This window comes from Rhinolophus sinicus, chromosome 4 (assembly GCF_057876585.1).
Source record: "Rhinolophus sinicus isolate RSI-liver-muscle chromosome 4, RSI-T2T, whole genome shotgun sequence".
Lineage (NCBI taxonomy): Eukaryota > Metazoa > Chordata > Mammalia > Chiroptera > Rhinolophidae > Rhinolophus > Rhinolophus sinicus.
In genome coordinates this window covers 50,489,668-50,503,020 of record NC_142504.1, presented here as the reverse complement: position 1 = coordinate 50,503,020, position 13,353 = coordinate 50,489,668, and the positions used below count along the sequence as shown (strand labels likewise).

Genomic DNA, 13,353 nt, shown 5'->3' with positions numbered 1-13,353 from the left:
GTGTTGGTTATTCTGGGTCTTTTGCCTATTCATATAAACTTTAGAATCAGTTTGTCAATATCCATAAAATAACTTGCTGGGATTTTGATTCGTATTGCATCAATTCGGTAAATCAAGTTGGGAAGAATAGATATCTTGATAATTTTGAAACTTCCTATCCTTGAAAATGGAATATCTCTACATTTATTTAGTTTTTCTTTTTTAATTTTGTTCATCAGAATATTGTAGTTTTCCTCATATAGATCTTGTACATATTTTGGTAGATTTATATATACCTAAGTTATTTTGGGGGCTAAAGTAAATGATACTATGTTTTCAGTTTCATATTCCACTTGTTCATTGTTGGTATACGGGAAAGCAATTGACTTTTGTATATATCAGCATTGTATTCTACAACCATGCCATAGTATTAGTTCCGGGAGATTTTTTCATCAATTTTTCTGATTTTCTACGTAGATGATTATGTCATCTGTGAACAAAAAGTTTTGTCTTCCTTCCCAATGTATATCTTTTCTTGTTTGATGTATATCTATCCTTGTTTCATGAGCAAGGACTTCTAGTACTGTGTTGAAAAGGAATGGTGAGGGGGACATCCTTGCCTTGTATCAGATTTTAGTGAGAATGTCTCTCACCATTAAGGATGATGTCAGTTGCAGGGTTTTCGTAGATAGTTTTTATCAAATTGAGAAAGTTCGTTTTATACCTAGTTTACTGAGAATTTTTATCATTAATGAGTGTTGGATTTTGTCAGTTGTTTTTCTGCATGCATTAATGGGATCATGTGGTTTTTCTTTTTCAGTCTGTTGTTGTGATTGATTACATTAACTGATTTTTGAATGTAGAACCAGCCTTGCATACCTAAGTAAATCCCACTTGGTCATGGTGTAAACTTCTTTATATACATTGTAGGATTTTATTTGCTAATATTTTGTTGAGGATTTTTGCATCTGTGATCATAAAAAATACGGTCCGTAGTTTTCTTGTCATATTTTTGTCTGGTTTTGATGTTAGGTAATATTGCCCTCATAGAATTAGTTAGGAAGTATTCCCTCTGCTTCTATCTGCTGAAAGAGATGGTAGAGAACTGGTATAATTTCTTCCTTAAATGTTTGGTGGAATAAACCAGTAGACTCAACTGGGCCTGGTGCTTTAATTTTGGAAGGTTATTATTAAGTACTGATTCAACTACTTTAATAGATATAAGCCTGTGCAGATCATCTCTTTCTTCTTGCATGGGTTTTGGCAAAGTGCGTCTTTCACATAAATTTGTGAGCGTAGAGTTTTGAATAGTATTACTTTATTAGCCTTTAAATTTCCATGAGATCTATAGTGATGTCGTCTTTCATTTCTGATACTAGTAATTTGTACTCTCTCTTTTTTTCTCAGTTGGCCTGTATAGAGGATTATCAATATTATTGATTTTTTTTCAAAGAACCAACTTTTTGTTTCATTGATTTTTCTCTATTGAGTTCCTGTTGGAAATTTTATTAATTCCTGCTCTACTTCTTACTATTTATTTATTTATGCTTACTTTGTTTTTTTTGTTTTTTAAGATTTTATTGGGGAAGGGGTACAGGACTTTATTGGGGAACAGTGTGTACTTCCAGGACTTTTTTTCCAAGTCAAGTTGTTGTCCTTTCAATCTTAGTTATGGAGGGTGCTGTTCAGCTTCAAGTTGTTGTCCTTTCAGTCTCAGTTGTGGAGGGCGCAGCTCAGCTCCAGGTCCAGTTGCCGTTGCTAGTTGCAGGGGGCGCAGCCCACCATCCCTTGTGGGAGTCGAACCTGCAACTTTGTGGTTGAGAGGAAGCGCTCCAACCAACTGAACCATCCGGGAGCTCAGCGGCAGCTCAGCTCAAGGTGCCGTGTTCAATCTTAGTTGCAGGGGGCAGAGCCCACCATCCCTTGTGGGACTCGAGGAGTTGAACCGGCAACCTTGTGGTTGACAGCTGACTGGCCCATGTGGGAATTGAACCTGCAGCCTTCGGAGTTAGGAGCATGGAGCTCCAACCACCTGAGCCACCGGGCCGGCCCTGCTTACTTTGTTTTTAATTTGCTCTTCTTTTTTTGGTTTTCTAGGGTGGAAACTTAAATAATCTTTAAGTTTAATTATTAGTTTAATTAAATTAAACATCTTAATTTTAGATCTTTCTTTTTTCTTCCTAATATTTGCGTTCAATGCTATAAATTTCCCTCTAAGCACCACTTTTACCACATCCCACAAATTCTGATAAGTTGTTCTTATATTTTCATTTAATTAAACAGTTTTTAAATTTCCCTTCAGATTTCTTTGACCCATGTGTTATTTAGAAGTGTGTTGTTCAATTTTTATATATTTTGGGATTTCCTGCTTATCTTTCTGTTGATTCCTAGTTTAATTTCTTTATGGTCTGAGAGCAGACATTGTATGATTTTTTTTCTTTAATAATTTAAGATGTGTTTTATGCTCAGAATGTGGTCTGTATAAGTGAATGTTTTATGTGAACTTGAGAAGAACGTGTATTGTGCTGTTGTTGGCTGAAGTAGTTTATAGATGTCCATTATATCCAATTTTCTGATGGTATTGGGGAAATTCAGCTGTCTCCTTACTGATTTCATTCTTTTTGATCTGTCCATTTCTGAGGGAGGAATGTTGAATTCTCTAACTACGATAGTGGATTCATCTGTTTCTTCTTGCAGTTCTGTCTGTTTTGGCCTCATATAGTTTGACACTGTGTCGTTAGGTGCATATATGTTAAGGATTGTTATGTCTTCTTGGAGAATTGTTCCCTTTATCATTCTATAATGACCTTCATTATCCCTGATAACTTTCCTCACTTTAATTCTGCTCTGTCTGAAATTAGTATAGCTACTCCTACTTTCCTTTGATTATTGTTACAATGGTATATTTTTCTCCATTTACTTTTAATCTCTATGTGTCTTTATATTTAAAGTGGATTTCTTGTAGACAACATATAATTGAGTTGTGTTTTTTGATCCACTTGAACTATCTCTTTTCATTGGTGCATTTAGACCATTGACATTCAAAGTGATTATTGACATAGTTGGATTAATATCTACTATATTCATTACTGTTTTCTATTTAATGCCCTTGTTCTTTGTTCTTATTTTTGTTTTTTACCCTTTTTCTTCCTTTTTTGGCTTTAATTGTTCACTTTATATAATTCCATTTTTTTCTCCTTTCTTAATATATCAGTTATACTTTTTAAATTTTTTATAGAGATTTCCTTAGGTATTGCAATATAAATTTAGAACCAATTGAAGTCCACTTTCAGATAACACTACACCACTTCACAGATAGTGTGAGTACCTTGTAATGTGTAATAACAAAATAATCCTAATTCCCTCTTCCCATCCCTTGTATCATTGTTATAATTCATTTCACTTATATATAGTAAACATAAGAAATGTATATATTATATATACATACATATATATGATATAAACATAAACATACATAATCAGATACATTGTTGCTATTATTATTTTGAATAAACTGTTAGGTCAACTAAGAATAAGAAGAAAGTTTTTATTTTACCTTCACTTATTCCTTCTTCAGTCCTCTTTCTTTATGTAGATCTGAGTTTCTGACATATATGATTTTCCTTCTTTCTAAAGAGCTACTTTTAACACTTCTTGCAAGGCAGGTCTATTGGCAACAAATTCCCTCAATTTTTGTTTGGCAGAAAAAGTCTTTAATTATCCTTTACTTTTTTTTTTTTTTTTTTTAAGATTTTATTGGGGAAGGGGAACAGGACTTTATTGGGGAACAGTGTGTACTTCCAGGCCTTTTTTTTTCCAAGTCAAGTTGTTGTCCTTTCAATCTTAGTTGTGGAGTGTGCCATTCAGCTTCAAGTTGTTGTCCTTTCAGTCTTAGTTGTGGAGGGTGCAGCTCAGCTCCAGGTCCAGTTGCCATTTTCTAGTTGCAGGGGGCACAACCCACCATCCCTTGCGGGAGTCGAACCCGCAACCTTGTGGTTGAGAGGACGCACTCCAACCAACTGAGCCATTCGTGAGCTCAGTGGCAGCTCAGCTCAAGGTGCCATGTTCAATTTTAGTTGTAGGGGCCACTGCCCACCATCCCTTGCGGGAGTCAAGGAATTGAACTGGCAACCTTGTGGTTGAGAGCCTGCACGCCAACCAACTGAGCCATTCGGGAGGCAGCTCAGCTCAAGGTGCTGTGTTCAATCTTAGTTGCAGGGGGCAGAGCCCACCATCCCTTGCGGGACTCGAGGAATCGAACTGGCAACCTTGTGGTTCAGAGCCCACTGGCCCATGTGGGAATCGAACCGGCAGCCTTCGAAGTTAGGAGCATGGAGCTCTAATTGCCTGAGCCACCGGGCCGGCCCTCCTTTACTTTTGAAGAATAATTTTACAGGGCATAGAATTTTACGTTGGTGCTTTTTTTTTTTCCCCTCAACACTTAAATACTTCACTCTGTTTCTTGCATGATTTGACAAATGTAATTCTTATCTTTGTTCTTCTATAGATAAGATTCCTCCCTCCACCAGCCCCTGCCCTGCTTCTTGCAGGATTTTATTTATCTTTGCTTTTTCTGTAATTTGAAAATGATATGCATAATTTTACTGTTTTTTGGCATTTATCCAGCTTTGTGTTGTTTGAGCTCCATGGATCTGTGGGTTGGTGTCTGACATTAATTTGGAGAGAGTCTCAGTCATTATTGTCTCAAATATTTCTTCTGTTCCTTTCTCTCTGCCTTTTTCTGGTATTACTATCACATTACTTGTTTATCATACCAGTTGTAGTTGTCCCACAGTCCTTGAATATTCTGTTCTGTTTTTTCAATGTTCTCTTTTCTCTACAGTTTTTGAGGATTTTATTGATACATCCTTAGCTCAAAGACTCTTTACTCAGCCGTCTCCAGTCTACTCATAAGCCCATCAAGGGCATGCTTCATTTCTGTATCGCTAGCATTTCTTTGTGATTTTTTTTCCTTAGGATGTTCATCTGTTTTCTTAAATTGCTCATCTGTTTTTGCATTCTGTTTTGTTAATCCATTAGAGCCCTTAGCATATTAGCTTAGTTATTTGACATTCCTGGTCTGATAATATCAATATCCCTGCCATGTCTGGTTCTGATGCTTGCTCTGTCTCTTCAAATTGTGTTTTTTGCCTTCTACTAGAACTTGTCATTGTTTTCTTGGTGAAAGGCATTGCTATGAATACGCCTTTAATCATGTGTTGGTGTGATATGTGGGGAGGGGCAGCATCCTGCAGTGCTGTGAGGAGGTCTCGGTCTTCCAGCCTGCCTCTACCTTGGTACCAGAAACTTCACAAGTGTAAAATATTTCTCTCCTTTAGGCTAAAGGAGGCTGGAGTTGGGTATTTTCCTTCCCAGGTCAGTTAGGCTCTGCTAAATACTCCAGCAGATAAGGCTCTGGTGAATTAGTTTCTCCTGAGAACAGGCCTTGCTAAGAACAGAGTTCTCTGGCCTATTTCAAAATGATTCTTTTTCCTCTCCTCCTCCTGGAAGCATGAGGGGATTTTTCTCTGATATTTATTGTGGGAACCTAGTCAGCCTCTTGGAAATAAATCTCAATATGTAGGGTCCCTCTGTGACTGGATCCCCTGGACTTTTTAACTCTCAGAATTGTCCACACTGAGCCTCTAGCAATTCCTCAGTTACCTTATCAGGTTTTCCTACCATGGCGCTGGTTCCCTCAGCAGTTTCTGCCAGCGAGGCTCTTCTCTGGTAAGTAGCAACTCCCTTCATTTGCTTGTAGGTCTTTCTCATTTATGGGGCGATGGTTTGGCATGTGCCCTCCCCTCTCTTATGGGTCCAAGAAGAGTTGCTGATTTTTCAGTCTGTTCATCCGTTATTTGTTGTTAGGACAGAGTGCCTGACTTCGAAGCTCAGGCTTCTTACATGTGGAACCAGAAATGTAATTGCTAATCAGATTTTTAGCCCCCCCCCCCCCCCCATAACTCACTTGTTTTTCTTGGACGTCTAAATGATTCTTTATCTTTGAAGTTCAGTAATTGGGATATATTTTGGGATTGAATGCTCTATATCTATTTTTTATTCTGTGTGAGAATATGTTATTCTCTTTTATAGAAAAGTTGACCTCAGTTGTATATTTGAATATTTTTCTTTTCCATTTGTTCTTTTCAGGAACTTTATGCATATACCACATCTTTGTTTTCCATTTTTAGTATCTTCTCCTTCATTATATTTTATATATTTGTACTTTAATTTTGTTTGATTCCCTCTTGCCTATTTCCCATGTCTGATTGTGATTTCACCGTTGATCATTATGTTTTGTTATTTCTCATGTGTTACTCTCTTATATCATCACACTGAGAATGTTTCCTATAATTACTTTGAGACAGTGGATAAACTAAGTAACCCTTACTGTTTTTTCCTTTAGGAGTTTCTTTGGTAAGCTATGTTTATCTTTGCTTTTTGCTTATATTCCTTTCCTGCCCTTAGCATCCTCAGATATCTGTGTTAGGCCCCATGTTGCTTTTTCTGATTATTATTCATCCTTGAAATGTACTGCTTGTTCCTTGAAAAATGGTATGGGAATGGTTGGAGGGAGAGACCTGGGACAGTCTATAACTTTGATTTAAGTTTGTTTAGTATTAACCAATGGAGATTTGAGGTTGTAAAACAAAAGTTTATTTGGAGTCTTAAAGGATTCAAATCCAAGAGATGCAGATAGCAACCCGAAATGCTCTCTGGAGAGAGCAAAGAGAGGCAGGGTTTATAAAGGCAGAAACCACAAAATGGAATTCTTTCATGCAAATGTAGGATTCTGGCTAGGTTAACAGGGATTGGTTAGTTCCAATATGCAAATAAGGGGAGTGAAAACTACACGGAAGGAAGTCAAGTCCATGGAGCCCTGTCCCAGGGTGCTTATGGCTCTAGGATATCCTTATGCTGAGTTCATCCACAGGTTTGGCAACTTCATAGCAGCTCTGAGAACAGAGGCCCAAGGTGTGCACAGCCTCCACTTCCTCAGCAGCCTCCTGACTGGATTTTGGGTGACTCTCAGCAGCATTTCTTCCATTTCCCCCCCCATTATCTTCTAGTAAAACCATTCACTGGTTTGTGTTTCCTTCCACCTTGGGAACACTTCTTTTGTCAAGTGTTGGCCTGTTCTGGAACTTAGTGTGAGTCCTAGTGAAGCCTTTAAGCAGCTTCTGTGTGGAAACCTCACATCCTCTGCTCTTCTTTCCTCTTTCACCTCATTTTACTTCTAATCGTCTCCCCACGCTGGAGGGCTAAGTCTTACACGATGTCTATATCATTTTATTATGATTTCTCTTTCAGCTTTTCTTTCTTTGCCACTCTGCAACATTGAGCCTTTTACTAGCTCCTTCCCTGGACCATCCATTTCAACACTAAGCAAAGCATCACTGGATAGCCTGTCTAAATTCTTACCATTGATTTTAAGAACAATTTGTTTCTTGCTAATGGTCTTAGATGGCAGCCATCTGGTTCCTTGTTCATTTTGATTTACCTGCAGCATTTGGCATCCATGCTTCATAATCTCAAGTTTGAGCTTTTAGCTGATTCCTTGTTTATTTTGAAGTTGACATTTTCCTCTACTTTTTGTTTGTTCTTATTTTCATTGCTTTTCTAGGGATGAGAGTAGGAAAATGTTTTTATTCACTATTACTAACTGGAAATCACTCTTAAGTATTCTTTCTTTGAGGAACTCTTAGTTTCTTCCATCACTTTGATAAAACTTAGTTTATCCTAAAGCTGATAATGGTGTCTGTTTTTTTTTTCATTATTCTTTCTCCCCTTCCTTTCTCCCCTCTCCTATGTTCAGTTGTTATTTCATGTTTATATCTTCAAAAAGATGCATTTAGCTTAGTTCTAAGCTATAAATAAGAAAAGTGAAGCCTCTAGAACCTGTCAAACCAGTAGCTGTGATCTTACCTCTTTTTCAGTTTCTCCAAAGTAAATACGAGCAGAAAATATCTTCTTGTATTTCTGCTTGTATGTGGTTTAAGATTGTAATGAGTTGACGCATCCCATAATTCTTTATAATAAAACCAAGCTATACATATTCTAGTAATTTAATGAATATTTCTAGTTTTCACAAGGGCACTACATAGCCTTTCCTCAGTATTATGAGTTCATTCTCTATACAACATATTGACAATTACAGGTTCTTTCAGTATTACCTCTCTGTTCCCTGTACACTTTTCCTGAACAGTCTTTGCACAACACTACAAGTAATTTAAAAATTAATCAGACCTAAATTTCAAACAGGAATTATTCATATTTTTAAAGCCAGTATCTCTTTCCTATATGTTTGTCTTTTTTATTACTTTTCAATTATCAGTAAAAAGTAACAGCATCTCCTTACTAACGGTACATGTAATTCTTTAGTAAACTTAGAATTGGTGAAGAACAAAAGTGAAGCAGCTTACGAACACAGCCTCTGGTTTTCTTGATTCTTGCCCTTTTTAAAAGCAGGCTAGGATAGCTAATCACTGACGGTCTTCTGTACTGCCTGGGTTTTCAGCTTAGTTTGGATGGAAATTTATACTTTTCAATTTGAGATTAAAATCCTTCTTTTTATGTTGAAACAGTTTAAACCTGTACAATAGCTGGGTGTGTATTACATGCGATAACATTGTTAGACGTCACTCTCAAGAATTTCAACAGGTACTTTAGTAGTATTTAATATGTAATTTATATTGAACATTTTTCAGTTGTTCCCCAAAATATTTTCTATAGCTGTTTTTCCCCCAACTTGAACTAGTCAGAGATTATGCCCTTCTATTGGTTGTCTTGTCTCTTTACTCTCTTTTAATAAAAAACACCCCCACTACCTTTTTTGTCTTTTATGGCATTAACGTGTTTGGAGAGCCCCACAATCTGGCTTTGTCTGGATTTATCTGTTTGTTTCTTCATGATTACATTCAGGGTAAACAGATGGGTAGGGTGGTGATGTGTATTCCCCATTACATCATATCAGGAAGCACCACAGTTGTGTTAGTCTGTCTCATAATTGTTGATGCTAAATGAAATCATTTTGTTACTATAATGTATGCTGGATTGCTCCTTGTAAGAGTACTCTTTTTTTTTTTTTTTTGTAATTAGTAATTTGTGGCACATACTTTGAGACCGTGTTAATATCCTGTTTCCTGTTACATTTCTCTCAGTGTTTTAGTACCAATGATAATCTTTCCTTCAATTATTTTACTATTAGTTTCAAAATGGTGGTTTTTTTATTTCTATCATTCCATCTGCATTTATTAACTGACATCTGTAAAAAGCAATTCCCATCCTTTTTAAACACGACTTTTCACTATGAACTCATGAACTATTATTATTTTTTTTAATTAAAGTTTATTGGGGTGACAGTTGTTAGTAAAGTTATGTAGATTTCAGGTGTACAATTCTGTATTGCATCATCTAATGAATTATTTTTCTAATCAGCATTTTGTAATTGATTATCATCAGTATTATTTTGGATGCCCAAATGTTCCAAATTTATTTTGGGAAACCTCCTTCAGTTAATTTCTTGTGTCCTGTGACAGATCTCCATATGTCTTTGAACACTTCTTTGCTCTCTGGCACAGTATGTATCAGGTTTATCTTCTGTGTTCACTGCTCCAGACAGGTATCACCCTTTTCTCCAGTGAGCCTTGGTTTCTTTTTTTGGGAAATGGTGCTGGATATCAAACTTTGGGTACTAGGTATGCTCATTTCTGTTGAGTCATTTTCTCTCTGTTCATTTAGAGGACAGAGTTGGGAAATACCTGTAATCCCTTTTACATATTTGTGTATCTTTATTTCTGTTTACAGTGAGAGCCTCCATTTGCTCTATTCTAAAATACACCTAAACTAGTTTCAGAATACTACATCAATACTACGTTCAACAACAAGTCTATTAAGTAAAGTACAGTATTTCTTTGCAATTCTTTTTGCCCCTAAAATATATCTTACTAAAGTCCGGGCTCTGTAATTAAAAATTACTAAAATTATTTGTTTCCCCTTGTGTGGTTTTACATTATCAATTTGTAGTGCAGTTAGTTTTATTTGTTTCTGTACTTGTTTGTATTTAGTTTTAGAGTTTGCTCTTTTCATTCTTTTAAAATTTAAATCTATTTTGAAGTATGTAAAACATTTGTATGGCTCACAAAGACTCAGTACTTCCAATCCTGTGACCTTCACCTGGTCCTGTGTTCACCACACCCACTCCCTGAAACCATTTTCAGTAATTTTTTGGTTTTGTTTTATTACCCTTCCTATATTAGTGTGTGTGTGTGTGTGTGTGTGTGTGTGTGTGTGTGTGTAGATCCTGTTACCCTTTCTTTCTTAAACACAAAAGGCTAAATTCATTTTTATATTATAAGAAATTATTTCTAATTTTTCAGTCTGTATATGATTTTCATAATAACATACAGTTTGTTATAATTGGAAACTTTTATCTGTAATATTTCTTTGTCACTCATATAAACAGGGGGACCTGGCCGATCTACCATGCCAACCCCAGGAAATACAGCAGCTTTTCGTGCTTCCCTCTGGACCAATATGGAGAAACTTGTAGATCATATTTGTACTGTTTGTGGACAGGTAAATATTTTACAGAATGAGAAGAACATTAATTATGGATTGTTGTTTCAAGTTGTGTGACCCCGTGGGCAGGTTTCTTAAAATTTCCGAGCCTTCAAAATCACTACCTTCGCTGATTATCATGTTTGGAAAGGCTCTGGCAAAACGGCATTTCCCTTCCCTTGCTGCTGCCAGTGCTGTGCTTTACGCTTGTTTCATTTGAAAGTACCCAATTATATATATTCTCCTTCTTTTCCCCTTTTTAGGTCCAACATCTACAAAAAATATTAGCCAAGAAGAGAGATCCTGTTTCTCACGTTTGTTTCATTGAAGAAATAGTTAAGGTATATTTCAATGAAAATATTTTTCTCTTTATTGAAGAAGGCAAAAAGATAATGAGCCAGTGTTATTTGTGTTTCTGTCATACAGAGAGGCTACATGTCAAATAGCTGTAGGGAAATAAGTGTATTTCTTGACAGACATAAATTTTCTTTGCAATGTATGTATAAGTACATTTGTTTATTGAGGAGATTATAGTAGTAATACCATATATAGACTAATTTCTGAAATGCATACAATAATTTCCCATTTTCTGCCGTATAAATGATTTATTATAAATGTTTTTTAAAGTTCCACTAGAGAGTAAGACGACGATTTTTGGTAAATAAGAAAATTAATGTTTATAATCCTGTCTTATGAAGTCTTAACTGAAGATGGTAGGATCCACTCGTTGTTACTTTTTCCTGAAGAGCATATTGTTATATTCATTTTCTATATTCTGAAGTCTCCCTCCTATCAGTGACTGATCTGCAGGCCTCTGAGCAGTGAGAATTCCTTCTATGCGTAGGAATCCCTGACTACATTTTAGTCATTCATTTTGATTTGTTTTTGAAAATGATTTGTAGAATAACTGATTATTCATCATTAAATATTAACACCTAAGGGCTCCAAAGGAAAAATTTCTTTTAAGTTTCCGGTATCGTGGTATAGGTGATTTCCTTTATAGTTCAAAATTTTAAGTATTTTATACATGATTTTGAGGATTTCCCAAACTACCTTCAGTGTCGTGATTCACTAAGAGCAGTCACAGTATTCAGCATATCGTCATGCTTGTGACTGATGTATTATAGGGAGAGTGTCAGCAAAGGGAAACGGTGCGTGCATGGGGTGAAGTCCACAGGAAATCACATGAGAGCTTCCAAGAGTCCTCGCCCACTGGAGTTAGACAGGACACCCTTAATTCCAGGTCTGCCAATAAGTTTTGGCATCATGCATGAAATGTCATCTTCCAGGGATGTTCGTTTTGAGCCTGGAAGTCCAGGATTTTCATCAGAGGTCAGTTCCCACCTAGCACATACCGTATTTCTAGACTCCCAAAAGAAAAACATGTGTTTGACATAAACCACATTATTTGTACACACAGTTTAGATACAGTGAGCACTCCTATCAGAGAATCATGGAGACCCTCTCAAAAGCAAAGTTCCAGATGCCAGGCAAGGACCAGATGTGTAAGCGGGCATTTTTAACTATAGCAGTCTCGGACCTGCTATGTTAACTCTTGTTTGCATATACGCTTACAATGGTACGTAGCTACTTACATTACCCTGCGTCATATTTGGTTTTTAATTGTGTGAAAGAAACAATAAGATGCTTTTTATCAATTTGTATAGTCATTAATTTTTTCCATTTACTAGTAGATGGGATTACCAATACCAGGTCTTCATTTTTATAGGCAAACAACTGCACATGAAATGTTATCATTCATTCCTTCTGATTTTGGTTATCTTTCTACCCAAATTAATTATTTATTCTTTCTATGCATTGGCTTTGTTTCAAGCTTTTACTATCTAACCTTTTATATATTTTTTGATTCTTTTTAATAGTTTAATTAATACTCTACTAACAACACTAAAGCAATTCTAATGAAACTATTGTAATGTTTAAGAGTATAAAGAAAACATTAATAGTAAAGGAATAGTGCCATTTAAAGAGGTTTATGTTTGTGATATTGTGCTGAGCAAACTTTCTACATTAAAAACACCTGTGAATTCTCATCAACATTCAGTTGTTATAGTGAATAGACACTGGCCATTTATGTGGGTCTTTTATATGTAATTTTCAAAGTAAATTTCCAGTTTAGTTGATATTTGTCTTTTAGGGTAATATTTATGGAAAAATACTAGTCCCTCTTGGAATTCAGTGGACTCATCTATATTCAGAGATGAGCAGTCTTACCTGAAAAGTCTAAAATAACTTCTAACTCTATATTCTTGGGAATTCCAGGGCAAGAAGAAGGTGAAAATACTCAAAAGAAAATATCTGTTATATATTGCAAAGATAGCACATAAATTTTACTATATTTACTATAATTTCTTCAAAATAGTCTTTTCCTTTATTGTAAAGCTATAAAAAATATTTTTGCTAATTATGTAACTACCGTGGAATATTATCTAGGTAAAATAATTAAAGGAGAACCTTTGTGAAAAGTGTAGATTTTTAGAATGATTTGAGTCCCTAAATAATGACCCTTAAAATTTTCAGAACATTTTAAACTTCAGTCAATGATGACATAGATCTGGTGGTTTGGGTCATTGAAGATCTATGTCTCGACCAACATCTCTAAATCATTTTGTAATCTCTTTTTGAGGAAAAGATTATGAACAGAATGTTCTTACACTACAAGATTTTGCATCTTCAAGATTTTTAAGGATATGTCCTGGTATTAAACATTCTCATTCTTTCAAATTTAGTGGTTTAGCTTTTTAAACCTGTGAATATATTTTAAAAAAATCAAAACCAGGTAAATAATTTAAGATG

At 35.6% G+C, this 13,353-nt stretch overlaps 1 protein-coding gene across 1 annotated transcript in view; it reads left to right on the top strand.

The window, feature by feature from the left end:
• COG5 (component of oligomeric golgi complex 5) overlaps positions 1 to 13,353 on the top strand; it is a 310,835-nt gene that overhangs the window by 182,904 nt on the left and 114,578 nt on the right. Inside the window, exons 9-10 of the mRNA XM_019745323.3 lie at positions 10,445 to 10,557; positions 10,803 to 10,880. Of these exons, the coding sequence (XP_019600882.2) occupies positions 10,445 to 10,557; positions 10,803 to 10,880 (191 nt within the window). The remainder of the gene's footprint in view (positions 1 to 10,444; positions 10,558 to 10,802; positions 10,881 to 13,353) is intronic.